At 46.7% G+C, this 16,472-nt stretch overlaps 1 protein-coding gene across 1 annotated transcript in view; it reads left to right on the forward strand.

Moving 5' to 3' along the window:
* LOC132390380 (NACHT, LRR and PYD domains-containing protein 3-like) overlaps nt 1-14,581 on the forward strand; it is a 34,523-nt gene extending 19,942 nt beyond the window's left edge. The window contains exons 6-14 of the mRNA XM_059962997.1: nt 3,707-3,799; nt 5,025-5,191; nt 6,103-6,274; nt 6,371-6,439; nt 10,413-12,150; nt 12,998-13,084; nt 13,240-13,410; nt 13,533-13,700; nt 13,865-14,581. Of these exons, the coding sequence (XP_059818980.1) occupies nt 3,707-3,799; nt 5,025-5,191; nt 6,103-6,274; nt 6,371-6,439; nt 10,413-12,150; nt 12,998-13,084; nt 13,240-13,410; nt 13,533-13,700; nt 13,865-13,952 (2,753 nt within the window). The 3' untranslated portion in view covers nt 13,953-14,581. The remainder of the gene's footprint in view (nt 1-3,706; nt 3,800-5,024; nt 5,192-6,102; nt 6,275-6,370; nt 6,440-10,412; nt 12,151-12,997; nt 13,085-13,239; nt 13,411-13,532; nt 13,701-13,864) is intronic.
* The last annotated feature ends 1,891 nt before the right edge of the window (nt 14,582-16,472 follow it).

The raw sequence follows: 16,472 nt of genomic DNA on the forward strand, positions 1-16,472 counted from the left end.
TGAGACACATGGAGAAGTATTTTGTTGGAGGGAGAGATTTCACAGGATAGCATGAGGAACAACGCAGAGAGATGGGTGCTTTGCTGAAAGAGATCACTCCTCTCTGTGTCCCGCAACCACAGATCCCTCCACCCAAGTCAGAATGGAGAAGAGGGCAATCTGAGGATTGAAATTATAGGAAATGTCTTATTCTGAAAGGTGAAATCATTTCCCTACAGCCACCCAATCCCCAATACAGCCCTCATCTTAATTCCCTCAGATCCTGCAGGAAATCAGTTTTAGAACCGGAAGTCCATTGAAGTTCTCGTCACAGAATAACAATGATAATTTAATGAGAAAAGCAGGTAGCACCCCAACTCGTCTGTTCAACCCCAAAGCAGCATATGAAATTAACTATATTCGCATCTGCGCCTCCTTACTGCAAACACTGCTAAAGTTATCCAGTTTAATATCCCACTCAGTAATACTGGGAATTCCATCAGGAGACAGTATCAGTGAGCGTGTGATGGGGACAAAATCCTCAGCTCAGTCCACAGAAGCTGAAATTGATGTGATGTGTGATGGACACTGTGGAAGGGTGAGAGATGGGAATTAGGACAGAGAAACCAGGGGTTGTGGGATTGTGGCAAGAAAGGTGGAAAGGACTGAAAATATCTATAAATAATATTGCAATTAATTAAATTGTGACCGTCTGGATAAGAAACTCACTATTGTACATCTGTAAGCACACTGTGTCTGTAAAAATGGAGCCGGAGGCAGTGCATGGGCGAAAGAGATTGCAAGGCTTCATAATTGCAGACTGAGTTGGATTACTCAACTGCACATTTAACAGAGGAGACAGCATAGTGAAGACAGATATCGTAAAAATTATTAATCTTACAGGAGCCCATATCTTAACTGATTTTTCAAAGCCCCTGAACAAAAATATAAAGAATCTGGACCACAACTCTCATTTAGCCTGTCTCCTTTCCAAGAACAAATTCCAAAGATGTTAATATTCAAACGGCACCAAAGGAAGATGTCAAACTGCTCACGGGTCTGTCACCTGTGTTAATGCTTTTCCCGTCTGCATTCAGACAATAAAACCCCTCCCTTCAACTGCACTAAGGATTTGGCAATTCTCGACAATTTCCCGGCAAACTTATTCTTCACTGTTCTTCATGCTGTTTGCTGAGGGAACAGTCACAGCAGTAAAGTTCCAACATCTATTTCTGAATACAGAACAGATCTCTCCCTGATTATTGAAGAAAATTATTTCTCCCACTGTCACATTCTCTACAGTAAATATTTCAACGATCATCTGCTCCATGTTTCACCCAAATAAGTTGCCTGGAGAGCCCACACACAGCCCTGGCAGGTTCCTAACACACTGTGAGACCCCAGATACCACTGGCAGAGCCTTGACACACTGTGAAACCCCACAAAACCCATGACAGGATCCTTATACATTGTGAAACCCCGTACACCCCTGACAGGGTCCTGACACATTGTGAGACCCCACACATCTAAAACAGGGACCCAACACACTGGCAGGATCCTGACAACTGTGAGACCCCACACACCCCTGGCAGTGTTTTGACACGCTGAGACCACACACATGGCTGACGGGGTCCTGACACACACAACCCTGGCAGGATCTTGATCTGCTGTGAGACCCCACACTCCCCTGGTAGGGTCCTTATATGCTGTGAGACACCGCACTCCCCTGGTGTCCCGACTCACAGTGCGAACACACACACCCATGACAGGTCCCGACACACTGTGAGACTCCACATACCCGTGGTAGGGTCCTGACACAGTGTGAGAACCCACACACCCCTGAATGGGACCTGACACACTGAGATTCCACATACCCCTAGCAGGGTCCTGACACACTCTGAGACCCCACACTTTCCGGACATGGTTTGAGAACCCAGATACCCCTGACAGGGTTATGACACACTGTGAGACCCCACAGACCCTTGACAGGGTCCTGACACACTGTGAGACGACACACAGCCCTGGTAGTATTCTGACACACTGTGAGACCCCACACAGCCCAGGCAGGGTCTTGACACACTGTCAGACCACACACGACCCTGACAGGGTCCTGACTCACTGTGAGACCCCACACAGCCCTGACATTTTCCGGACATGGTTTGAAATCCCAAGCACCCACGACAGGGTCCTGTCACACTGTGAGATGCCACACACACCTGGCAGTGTCCTGACACACTGTGAGACACTACAGACCCTTGATAGGGCCCTGACACACTGTGAGAGGCCACAAATCCCTGGTAGTGTTCTGACACACTATGAGATCCCAAAGACCCCTGGCAGTGCCCAAACACACTGTGAAACCCCACACACCTCTGGCAGGATCGTGACACACTGTGAGATCCCACACACCCCTGACAGGGTCCTGACACACTGTGAGACCCCACACACCCCTGACAGGGACCTGACACACTGTGAGACCACACACACCTCTGGCAGGATTCTGACAAACTGTGAGACACCATTCGCCCCTGGCAGTGTTCAAACAGACTGTGAGACTCCACCCACTACATACACCCCTGGCAGTGTTCGAACAGATTGTGAGACTCCACATACCCCCAGCAGGGTCCTGACATGCTGTGAGACCCCATACACGCCTGTCAGGTTCCTGATACACTGTGAGACCCCACACATTCCGGACACGTTTTGAGATCCCAGACACCCCTGATAGGGTTATGAGACACTGTGAGAGAGTACAGACCCTTGACAGGGTCCCGCTACACTGTGAGAAGCCACACATCCCTGGTAGTGTTTTGACACACTGTGAGACCCCACACTCCCCTGACATGTTCTGGACACGGTTTGAGATCCCAAACACCCCAGCCGGGTCCTGACACATTGTGAGATGTCACACAAACCTGGTAGTGTTCAGATACACTGTGAGACCCCAAACAACCCTGACATGTTCCGGACGCGGTTTGAGATCCCAAACACGCCTGACAGGGTCCTGACGCACTGTGAGACCTCACACACCCCTGGCAGTGTCCTGACACACTGTGAGACCCCACAGACCTTTGACAGGTTCCTGACACACTGAGAGACCGCACAGACCCCTAACAGGGTCCCAACACACGATGAGACTCCACATACCCCTGGTAGGGTCCTGACAAACTGTGAGATGCCACACACCCCTGACAGAGTCTTGACACACTGTCAGACTACACACACCTGACAGGGTGTCATATAATAGCCAGGTGATATGCTTAAAGAAATCTTGACTGAGTTTTTAATGATCTTAAATTCCTGCTGGAAAAATGATAGTGGTTCAGGACAAGATATTATGATACTATGGGTGAGATTGCATTGTTCAGGATGTCAGAGTGTTTCTCTATAGAGTCAAGTGATATATTACCAAAGGTGTCAATGCCAGGCAATGTTAAACTGTGGTAGGATGACCACATTCGCCATTCCATTGAAACATCCCTCCAGGGCACAAGATTTTTACCTAATAGGGATTTGCCTGCAATATAGTGAGTAGATACCCCGGAGAATCCCAACACGGTGCACAATCCATGGGGAGATCAGTCTGTGGGTGGATCTGGCTGTGTCAATCCTTTAGTGGATAGGTCCAAGATATTTGGAAATGTTTGCCTCAGTTGAAAAACAAAGCAGTGTTCTGCTTTACACCTCAATTAATATCTGACCCTACTGTTAATTTTGTTTGTTACAGACCATCAAAATCTGACCACAACTGTCCTCAAAATGGCTCAAGGAGTGGGCAGGAGAGAAGTTTCAGCGATGTCAAGATCAGGAAAGGACATGGGTATGTTAGCAAGTTATTTTAATTTTTAAATATTTCCTTGACACCTTGTCTGAGTTTATTCCAATATCAGCAATTCACAAAATATTTGTAAAAACTGAGCAGAGAGACGAGACTGAGAGGTAACATCTCTGGGGGAACAGTCACATGTGGAAGGAGCACAATTATTGTCTGCTGTTTGCTCTTCAAACAGACAGTGATGCACAATAAAACAGTGAGGTTTTCCAGAGCACAAGACATTCTGCAGATGCTGAAAGTTTTGAACAACACAAAGACTCAAAATATTGGCGGAACTCAGCATCCATGGAAAGAAATAAACAGTTAATGTTTCAGATCAGGACCGCAAAATATAGAAAATAATGTGGCAATATCTAGAATTTCTGTCCCTTCATTTCCAGTCTGATGAAGCACCCTAAATGTTGGTTGTTTATTCTCCTCGATAGATGCTGCCTGACCTTCTGGCAGAACAGTCACATGTGGAAGGGGTGCAATAACTGTCTGCTTTTTGCTCATCTTGCAAACCGAGACAGACATTAAAACAGAGTGTATTCAGAACGCAAGACATTCTGCAGATGCTGAAAGTTTTGAGCAGCACAATGACACAGAGAATATTGGTGGAATTCGGCAGGTCAGGCAGCATCCATGGAGGGGAATAAACAGTTAATGTTTCAGATCAGGATCACAAGGAATAGAAAGTAATGTGACAATATCTAAAATTCCTGTCCCCTCATTTCCAGTCTGATGAAGGGCCTTGTCTCGATACGTTGATTGTTTATTCTCCTCCATAGATGCTGCCTGACCTGCTGAGTACCTGCAGCATTTTGTAAGATATTCCAGAGATTTGCGGAGGAAGGGGTTGACCAGGCAGGCAGCCAAGTAACTCAGAGCCAAGCGGTGGTGATTGGCAGTACCAGGAGAGTGATGGTGATGGGTTACTATATTCTCAGCAATAAGCAGAGTCCTTCCAAAACAGAGAGGTATATTGCTGGGGACTAGAAAGGGCAGCCTTCAACAGATGTTGCTAAGCCCCACCACAACCCTGCTCGATCTGAACCCCCACCCAGCCTGCACTCATTTCACCAACCACACCTATTCCTCCCTCCCACCCTTTATATATATCTTGGACTGTGTTTGGTGACCTGGTGCACCATCTTTTGGTTCCAGAGATAATGTTGCCTCCGAATATGTGGTCAGTAAGTTTTTTAATTTTCACCATTGTGCTTCACAGGTCCGAGCTCAGAGATCACTGAGCTCCTGGCAAGCTGGAATGATTCCCAGCTGCTGCAGCTGACGGACTTCTATCGGGACAGGCTGGAGCAGGCGATGGAAGGAGGGGTGCATGGAGTGAGCCTGGCGTTAACGGCCGAGAATCAGTTCAGCGGAGAGGAACATCGGGTGAGTGGGAGGGAGAACATGTTTGAATTTTCCAACATCACAGGACTGATGGGTGTCGGACCTCTGACTCATTAGATATTAAATCAGAGAAAAGAACAACTGGGAAATAAATACTGTACATGCAATCTCAAAGATGTGAATCTGAACCAGTGATAGAAAGGGGCGCAAAGACCCTGCAGACTGGTGGGTAGCTGCTCAGATTGAGTTGAGCAAGTGACAGTTGTGCGGTCTTACAGTATTAAATGGAAATATGACAGGAGGTTTGGGTTTGGAAAGATCATGCAGCCTAACAGCAGGATATCAATGAGAATCAGGACATCATTAGTGGGTGCCACAGGAGCTTGAGTGTGTTCTGTTCTGAGAGGAGATGATTCCATTAGAGTCTGAAACTGCAAACAGTGTGAATCGGGGAATGCCGCCATGTTTTAATGTGTAATCACTGAAGAAACCTCCACTGAAAAAGGGAAAGGAAATGAATCTGGTGTGAGCCGGTAATCCGCTGTCATGTTGGACACTGGTGGTCTGAAGGAGGAATCACATCATCTTTTCTGCAACCTCTCCGAGACTGCTCACTCTGTTATAAAAAGTCTCCTGACTTCTTTCCTCATCTGTTATCGTTATTTTCTGATTTCTGTTACACTGTCAAATCTGGTGAGGAATTATTTATGGATTTGGAGCCACGTCAATGAAGCGGTCACAGTCCAGCCAGGATCTCATTGACTGGTGGACCAGGTTCAAGGTGAATGTCCCTCCGTGTGCTCTGCACTCAGAATGTACAGTCCATGTGCAGACAGGATCAGCACCCGTCCGGGTGACTGCTCAGTGTGATCCCGTTACAGAGCACATCATTTACTTCTCATTCCCTGTGTGAATCTGTCAGTCCCCAATATGTTCACTGTTACTCTTCACAGAAAATCTCTGATCTCGCTGATAAGGGAGAGCGGGCGGACAGTTCTAAACTCCTCCTGAGCCTGGTGATGGAGAAAGGCTCCCGCGCCCGGAGGGTGATGTGGGAAACATTTGTCAAAATGCGGATTGGTGTCCCAAAGTTTGACAAAATACTGAAGGAAATACAGATGTATGGTGAGATAATATCAGTAATTAATTCAAATTTGAGTTGCAAAACATTACACTTCACAATTTTCCATAAATTATCCCCTTAATGTGTTTAAATTCAAGCAGGTTCTGATCCATCCCATCGATCAAATCCCACTCAAGGTTTACTCAAGATTCTCAGTGAATTGAAAGGTGAGTGAACATGTGTTGAAAATTCAAGAGTATAACAGAGGAATAGGCCATTAGGCAAATAATATTGTGCCGAAACAGCTAACAAGTAAATCAAACCCAAACTCTAATCTCCCCTTCCGACTCCATCTCCATATGCCTCCATCTTCCTTTATCCATGTACCTAACCAAACATCTCTTAGAAGCTTCAAAAAATTTACGTCTACCACCTTTCCAGTCAGTGCTTTCCAGGCATCGATGACACTTCCCCCTTCACTCTACACCCTCTCACCTTCAATAGCATTTGAGACATTCAGAAAACGATTCTCTCTGTTCACTCTATTTATGCCTCTCTTAATGTGGCAAACATTTGTCAGAGCTCCCCTCAGCCTCCGATGATCCAGAGATGACAATCTAATTTTATCCTGCCTCTCATGATAGCACATGCCCTCTAAACCAGAGAGCATCGTGGTAAACCTCTTCTGCTCCCTCTCTAAAGCCTCAACATCCCTCCGGTAGTGGGGCAATCGGAACGGTACGCAATGACCCCGATGAGGCTGAGGCGGAGTTCATCAAGTTGAAATTTGACCTCCGTTTCCACCAACGGTTGTAATTTGCGTCGGGCGGTTCAGTTGTTGAGCCACGAGGGTCTGACCAGGTAAATATTGGCACTGTGACAGAGAACACAGTGAGACACAGGGAAACGTGTTTGCCAGAGGGAGAGTTTTCACAGGACATTTTGAGGAAAGAGGCAGAGAGCTGGCGAGTTTGAGGAAAGTGCTCACACTGCTCTGGGGCCTGCAACTACAGATCCCCAGCGGAGTTTGAGTGGAAAAGGGGGCAATTTGGAGAATGACAAAAAAAATAATATTTCTTCATATCAAAAAGTCAAATCCTTCTCTTGCCAGCGACTATCCGCTCCAGGATAGCCTCATCCTTAACCATTTTCTAAACGACTTCAGTTTCTTTAGATTATTTTTGTTTTTTCGAGTTGCTCATCCATTGAAGTTCTATTCATAGAATAGTAATAATAACGTCACTTTAATCAGCAAAGCAGCATATGAACCCTGCTCTCTTCACATCTGCACTCACTTAGTGCAAACATTGCTAAAGGTATCCAGTTTAATTTCCAACTCAATAATCCTGGGAATTCTAGCAGTGAGACAGGATTACTGAGGGTGAGATCGGAGACAAATTCTTCAGCTCAGTTCACAGAAGCTGAAATTGATGTGTGCCAGTTTGTGTGCTGGACACTGTGGAAGGTGAAGAGATGAGAATTAGGACAGAGAAACTGAAGGTTTTTGGATTGCGGAACGGAATGTGGAAAGGACTGAAAATATCTATAAATAATATTGCAATTAGTTAAATTGTGACCATCTGGATGAGAAGCTTACTACATCCATAAGCCCATCATGCCTGTGAAAATGGAGCCCACGGCAGTGCATGGGCTAAAGAGATTGTAAGGGTTCACCATCGCAGACTGAGTTGGATCAGTCAACTACACATTGAACAGAGGACAGAGCATAGGAAGGACAAATATCGCAAAACTTATTAATATTGCATCAGACCATGTTTTATTTGATTATTCGAAGCTCTTAAAATAAATATAGGGAATCTCAGCCAGAACCCTGGTTCAGTCTCTCTCACTTACAGGAACAATTCCCAAAGATGATAATTTGAATTTGGTACCAGAGACCAATCAGGAAGTTTACAAACTACTCACGTCTCTGTCACCTCTGTTAATGCTGTTCCAGTCCACATGCAGTCAAAGAAACCCCTCAGTGTCCCTGAACACGGGTTCAGTAAATCACTACAAACTTGTTCCTCATTGTCCTTCATCTGGTTTACAGAAGGAACAGGGCCAACAGTGAAATTACCACACCCATTTCTGAACAGGAAACAGATATACTCCCTGATTATTGAACATCATTTCTACCAGTGTCACATTCTCTAAATTAAATGTGTGCAAGATCAATGTTTTCCTACGTTGCCTATCACATCTGAATAGATTGAATTGAGACCCCAAACGTACCTGACAGTGTCCTGCCGCACTGTGAGACCCCACACACTCCTGGCAGGGTCCTGACACACTGTGAGACCCCACACAACCCTGATTGGGTCCTGACTCACTAAGAGAAGCCACATACCCCTGGCAGGTTTCAGATACATTGTGAGACCCAGATCTTATCAGGGAGCCTAATGTAAAGGGAACGTTAGGAGACAGTTAGTGACTGGTTAAAAGCCAAGGAATAAGATTTAAAAAAAAAAGTTGTTTTATTTTCTCTTTCTTTCATGACCTTCTGTCTCTTTAACCAATCAACTTCAACCCTCCCCCTCCAAGTTTCACCCATCGCCTGGTAATTCTCTCTCCCCTCTCCTCCCCACACCTCCCCCCTCCCCCCCACCACACTTTTCAATTCTACTCCCCAGCGTTTTGTTTCCAGACCTACTTAAGTGTTTAAGCCCGGAACGTCAACTATACTTTTTTTCCATACATGCAGCCTGGCCTTCCGAGTTCCTCCAGCATTTTGTGTGTGTTGCTGCGTTTTCAGCATCTACAGATTCTCTCTTGATTGTGAAATTATAGACCAGTTTGCCCAACCTCAGTGGTTGGGGAAGTGTGAGAGTCTATTATTAAGATTGAGGTATTTACAGCCTAATTATAAAATGTCAAAGTCAACATAGTTAATATGAAGGGAAATCTTGCCTGATAGATCTGCTAGAGTTCATTGAGGACATTCCAAACAGGGTGGACAAAGGAGATGCAGTGCATGTCATTATATTTTCATAAGGCATATTATAAGTTAACTCATGAGTCTACTTAACAAGATAAAATCCGATGGCGTTACAGGATAGAGGAATTGGTTGACATAGGACACTCAATGCTGCTGTGGAGTTTGACTCTGTGGTTAAGAAGGCATACAGCGCATTGGCCTTCATCAACCGTGGGATTGAGTTCAAGAGCCGAGAGGTAAAGTGGCAGTTATATAGGACCCTGGTCAGACACCACTTGGAGTACTGTGCTCAGTTCTGGTCACCTCACTATGGGAAGGATATGGAAACTATAGAAAGGGTGCAGTGGAGATTTACAAGGATGTTAACTGTATTGGATGCATGCCCTATGAGAATAGGTTGAGTGAAACTGGCCATTTCTCCTTGGGGTGAGGGAGGATGAGAGGTGACCTGATAGAGGTGTATAAAGTGATGAAAGCTGTTGATCGTGTGGATAGTCAGAGGCTTTTTCCCAGTGCTGAAATGGCTAGCACGAGAGGACATAGTTTTATGTTGCTTGGAAGCAGGTACAGAGGAGATGTCAGGGGCTCAGAGAGTGGTGAGTACATGGAACGGGTGGCTGGCGGCGGTGGTGGATGAGGATACGATAGGATTGGTTAAGGCTCCTCTGGATGGCTACATGGAGCTTAGAAAAATAGAGGGCTATGGGTAAACCCAGGTAAACTGTAAGGTAAGCACGTGTTCGGCACAGCTTTGTGGGCCGAAGGACTTGTATTGTGCTGTAGGTTTTCCAAGTTTCTAATCTTCTACCACACCACAGATCCACAAATGTATTCCTTTTTATTTTGAATCAGTGATGGTGAGAGGGGAGGGGGAGCTGTGATTCCCGTTACCTATTCCGTTGACAGAATGCCCACGATCATTTTCTCTATCTCCAAAGTCCACATCAACACCGGGCTTTGAAAGTTTTTCCACAGAACAATGATAGAAGTGGCAGTAGTGGGAGTTTGTCTAGTCGGGGCTCAGTAAACTACCAGGGAAAACTCAACTTCACTGAACAATCAATGTGGAAATGTGATGATCTGATGATTATCTGGCCCATGCCTCTCCGTCCACTTTGGGGTCTGATAATCAAACTTAATTCAGTGTAAGAAAATCCAGTGATAAGTTCAAATAATGCAAAACCTTTGAGCTAATCCTTGTCTACTTAAATAGTGAGTTCTGAGTTGAAGCATTTAACATTTTATCTCTGTTTCCATGGAAGATGCTCAACAGAAACACAAGGAGACTCTATGGGCACAAACTGAAAAACTGAGAGCGAATACGATCCTGATGACGGAGAAGGTGAAGGTTTTCCAGCTGGTTGATCGATACGCTGAGCTCACGGTCATTTCTACTGTTCGAGATCGGAGACTGGTGGAACATGAGCTGCTGGCAAGAGGCAGAGACCACGAGGAGTGGAGAGAGAAACATCTCCGCAGAAAGCTGGAAAAAATCCGGACTGATCAGTTGTTCCAGAGCAGCTTTTCCCGGAGTAAATCCAAATCTGGGAGTTCAGCAGCAGTGGCTGGAGTCCCGGGGATCGGGAAAACAACAATGGTACAAAAGATTGTTTATGATTGGGCCATGGGGAAAATATACCAACAATTCCAGTTTGTCTTCAGTTTCAAATTCCGGGATTTAAACTCTATTAACTGCAGAAAAAACCTGAGGCAACTAATTCAGGATCAATATCCTTACTTTGGGAATATCCTGAGAGATGTTTGGAAGAATCCAGAGGGATTGCTGTTTATATTTGATGGTCTGGATGAATTCGAGCACAGAATTGATTTTGCTGACAGTCAAAGAGATACAGAATCCAAGCACCAATGCCCAGATCCCGAGTGGTGGTGTGAAGTGTCTGACATTTTGTACAGTTTAATCCAGGGCAAGCTGCTCCCAGGGTGTTCAGTGCTGGTGACCACCCGTCCCACTGCGTTACATTTATTGGATAAAGCCAAGATCAGCGTCTGGGCTGAAATCCTGGGATTTGTTGGTGAGGAACGGAAGGAATATTTCATCAGGTATTTTGAAGATCAGACGGTGGCAGAAGCTGTTTTCAAACACGTGAAGGAGAATGAGATCCTGTACACCATGAGCTACAACCCCTCCTACTGCTGGATCCTCGCTCTGGCACTGGGGCCCTTCTTCACACAAAGAGTCCGGGACCCGCAGCGAGTTCCCAAGACGATCACCCAACTGTACTCGTACTATATTTACAACATCCTGAAGAACCACAGCCGTGAGATTGAGAAACCCCGTGATGTGTTACTCAGGGTTGGTCAGATGGCCTTCAGAGGAGTGTCCGAGAGGAAGATCATATTTACATATGGAGATTTGATCAGTTACAATCTGCAGCCTTCCCAGTTCCTGTCCGGGTTCCTGATGGAGCTTTTGGAGAGAGAGGATTCTGCCCAGAGCGTGGTGTACACATTCCCACACCTCACCATCCAAGAGTTTGTAGCTGCAGTCGCACAATTCCTGACCCTACATCCCAAGGATATCCTGAAATTCCTCACTGAAACCCACAACATGACAGATGGGCGGTTTGAGGTATTCCTCCGTTTTGTGGCTGGTCTCTCCTCCCCAATGACAGCTCGGGGCCTGGAGGTGTTTCTGGGTCCCTTTCCTCATCAAACAACCTGCCGGGTGATTGACTGGGTGAAGGAGGAGGTTAAACGCCAGAGTGGAAACACGAGGATTGCATCTCGTAAAAGGAGCCTCCTGAACACACTGCACTACCTGTTTGAGTCTCAGAATCGTGGACTGGCTCAGGCCGCACTGGGATCTGTGAACAAACTCTCATTCAGTGGAATGGCACTGACCCCGATTGACTGCGCGGTCCTGTCTCATGTCATCGGACTCTGTGATACAATAAAACACCTCGACCTGCAGGGCTGTCACATTCAGTGTGAAGGAATCCAGCGGCTGGGACCCGGGCTGCACAAGTGCCAGGAGTTGAGGTAACTTGATTTATCTTTCACTCTGAACTGTGAAACAGTTCCGTTGTGTTGTTTCAAAGTAAAACAATTTGGGTTAAACAGTCGTAAATCAGATTGTGAAGAATAGTGACAAATACCCAGGGGATCGGTCAGTAATTCTCCAAAGACGGGAGGGTTCTGTGTTTCCTTGTGAAGAGATTTTGGAGACTTCATCAGATCATTGGGCATCTCCTCCCGATTGTGGTCCTCAATTCAGAAAGACCCATCCCGTAAAATCTATTTCTGCATCCTCTAATCTTCTGCAGTTATCTCTTCCCTTTGGTATCCTCCCGAGGGATCTGTATTTCCCATCCCCTTTCCCCCCGTGGGATCTCTTCCCCATTCCCATTTTTTCCCTTCGGGATCTCCTTTTACCCATATCCCTTACTCCTGCGGAATCTCTCATCCTCATCCTCATTCCTCCTACGGGATGTTTACTATTTCCTCTCTTTCTCCTGCAGGTTTTCTCTTCCCACCTCTTTCCCTCAGGTGGGGTCTCTTCCACCATCTCCCATCGACACATTCCCTTTCACAAATTTTCCTCACTGTGGGACTTTCTATCATCCTTCATCCCTGATACTCCCAACGCTCTCATATCAGGAACATTTTTCTAGCCATCGGGGAATGAGATTATGTGGAGTTTACAGGGTCACACCGACAGACTACATTACTGATATTCAGTGAATACCCTGGAGCTGGGCAGTGATGGGTACTCCGTTCAGTGATTTGCTGAAGTGGTTAATATTTCCTGAAATATCCGAGTGAGAGAAATTCCCCCAGACCCACGGCTTGAATCACTTTGTTCATCAATTTGTCTGTTTGTGTTTAGCCTTGGGGGAAATGAACTGGGAGATTCAGGAGTGAAACTGGTGTCTGCGGCTCTGAGGAACCCGGAGTGTAAAATACAGAAACTGTGGTAAGTACCAGACTGTGAGAGATTGTGTTTACAGTCACTGGGTGTCTGATATTGAACATGAATGTGATCAGTAATTGTATAACTGATAAGCACTAGGGATTTGTACCATCTCCTGTCTCTCTGTGTCCTTCACCCTCAGTCTCTCTCATCTCCAGGCTCTGGGATGTCGGTCTCACATATTCTGGTGCTGAGGATCTCGCCTCCGCACTCAGAACAAACCCATCACTGACGGAGCTGGGCCTGGGTTATAATGAACTGGGAGATTCAGGAATAAAGCTGGTGTCTGTGGCTCTGACAAACCCCAAGTGTGGAATAGAGAAACTGGGGTAAGTACCAGACTGTGGGAGATTGTGTTTACAGTCACTGGGTGTCTGACACTGAACATTAATGTGATCAGTACTTGTGTTACAGTCTCCTGTCTCTCTGTGTCCTTCATCCTCACCTCCAGGCTGAGGGATATCGGTCTCACAGATTCTGGTGCCGAGGATCTTGCCTCTGCTCTCAGTACAAACATATCACTGACGGAGCTGGAGCTGGGATTCAACTCGCTCACGGACCGATCTGTCCCCGCTCTCCGCCACCTCATATTGGCCCTCCCGAGTCTGAAGCTGATCGAGTGAGTATTTGTGTTAATGTTCAATGTAATAAAATATCAGCGGATCCGTGGGTTTACTGGTGATATTTGTCTGTGAGTGTTGTTGAAACGTTAACCCCGGTCCCCTGTTACTGACACTGTTGTGTAATCTGTTTATTTCATCTTTATTCTCCCATCTGTTTTAGCTTGTGGAGGAATCAGTTCAGTCAGACTGGTGGGAAGGAACTGAGATCTCTGCAGGAACCCAGACCCGGACTGACAGTTGATCTGTGAACATCTGAATGGTGAACTAGCTCCAGTCTCACACTCTGTGACGTCCAAAGCGATCCAGTAGTGACGCAATTCCGCATCCTATCCAGCTGCACGTGTCCGGATTCAACAGCTGCTCCAAATGGCGTGCCGGGGAATTACACAGAGAGGAAGAGCCCAGGGGGCCGGGTTAGATCTGGGAAACCAGTGTCCCTGGGAGAGAATCCTTTTACTCACTTTGAGCTGAGAACATCCTGGCCAATATAATGATGTTAAATAGACAAATCCCTCGGCAATGACCCTGGATCTGCAGCAATCTCGGACAGGGCCCTGAAGTGTGATTTTATAATCATCGGTTCCCCGATGCAGAGTGAAGGTGAGAAACGGGACTGATTATTCAAACTGTCACGCGTTGTCGCCGGTCAGTTAATTGTGTGTGACTGTGAGCGAGTCGGGAGCAGCTTATTTATTCCCACACGTCAGCAGCTCACACATTGTTTAATGTAGCTTTGAACGTTTGTCAAGATGAAGTCAATAAAATCACTGACGTACAAAAAAGCTGGAGAAACTCAGCAGGTCGGGCAGTATCCGTTGAAAGGAGCAGTCAACGTTTCGAGCCGAAACCCTCCGTCAGTACTAAAGAAGGAGAGGTCACGGGCCCTATAAAGAAGGTGGGGGGAGGGTGGAATGTGCCAGGTGAAAAACCAATGAGAGGAAAGATCAAGGGCTGGGGGAGGGGAAGCAAGGTGGGGATAGGCAGAAAAGGTGAAGGAGGAATCTAAGGGGAAAACACTATGGGTAGTAGAAGGCAGAATCGTGACAGAGGTGACAGGCAGCTAGAAGAGGAGACAGAGTGAAGGTGGGATGGTGGAAGGGATAAGGAGGGAATTACCGCAAGTTAGAGAATTCAATGTACATACCAAGGGGCTGGAGACTACCCAGACTGTAGATGAGGTGTTGGTCCTCCAACCGAAGTTTGACCTCATCATGGCAGTAGAGAAGGCCATGTATGGACATATCCGAATGGGAATGTGAAGGAGAGCTGAAGTGAGTGGCAACCAGGAGGTCCTGTCTGTTGTGGCGGACGGAGCGGTCCCCCAATCTGCATCGTGTCTTGCCGATGTAGGGGAGGCCGCACCGGGAGCACCGGATGCAATAGATGACCACAACAGACTCACAAGTGAAGTGTTGCCTCACCTGGAAGGACTGTTTGGGGCCCTGAATGGTGGAACAGAACCCCACCAAAAATGATCAAACCATTGTTTCCCATACCATCACTGCCCTTATCAACTACGGAGACGTTCCATCCTCAGCCAAAAAACTCATAATTCACACACTCCGCTCGCTTTGACCTCCTCCCCAAGATCCATAAGACTGACTGTCCTGGTAGGCCTATAGTTTCGGCCCGCTCATGTCCCATCGAACTTGTATCTGCCTACCTTGACTCCATTTTGTCACCCATAGTTCAGTCCTTCCCTACCTACAACCGGGATACATCCCATGTCCGCCACCTCTTCAATAACTTCCAGTGCCCCGGTCCTGACCGATTCATTTTCACCATGGATGTCCATTCCTTATACACTTCATTCCCCATCAAGAAGGCCTCAAAGCCCTCCGCTACTTTCTGTACAATAGACCTCACCAGTTCCCCAACACCACTACTCTCCTCAGATTGGCGGAACTGGTACTCACACTTAATAACTTCTCTTTCGGCTCTTCCCACTTTCTTCAGACCAAGGGTGTATCTATGGGAACTCGCATGGGCCCCAGTTATGCCTGCCTCTTCGTGGGTTATGTGCAACAATTTATGCTGCAAATCTATACTGGTACTGCTCCCCAACTTTTCCTTCGATACATTGACGACTACATTGGTGCTGCTTCCTGCACCCATAATGAGCTTGTCAATTTCATTGACTTTGCCTTTAACTTGCACCCAGCCCGCAAATTCACTCGGTCCATCTTGGGCACTTCTCTCCCCTTTCTCGATCTCTCGGTCTCCATCTCTGGAGATAGACTGAAAACTGACATCTTCTATAAACCCACTGACTCCCATAACTACCTAGATTATACCTCTTCCTACCCTGCCAAATGCAAAAATTCTATTCCCTATTCCCAGTTCCTCCGTCTCCGCCGCATCTGCTTCCAGGATGAAGCTTTCCATTCCAGGTGATCTCAAATGTCCTCTTTCTTTAAGAACTGTGGTTTGCCTTCTGCCGTCATCAATGATGCCCTTACCCGCATATCCTCCATTTCCTGCACTTTGGCCCTCACCCCATCCTCCCGTCACTATAACAGGGTCTGAGTCTCCTTGTCGTCATCTACCACCCCACCAGCCTCTGGATCCAGTATATTATCCTCCGCAACTTCTGCCACATTCAACAGGAGCCCATCACTAAGGGCATCTTTCCCTCTCTACCACTCTGCTTTTCGCAAGGATCATTCCCTCCACGACTGCCTGGTCCACACGTCCCTCCCCACAGATCTCCCACCTGGTACTTATCCTTGCAAGTGTAAGTGCTACAGCTGTCCCTGCACCTCCTCTCT

This window comes from Hypanus sabinus, unplaced genomic scaffold (assembly GCF_030144855.1).
Source record: "Hypanus sabinus isolate sHypSab1 unplaced genomic scaffold, sHypSab1.hap1 scaffold_88, whole genome shotgun sequence".
Lineage (NCBI taxonomy): Eukaryota > Metazoa > Chordata > Chondrichthyes > Myliobatiformes > Dasyatidae > Hypanus > Hypanus sabinus.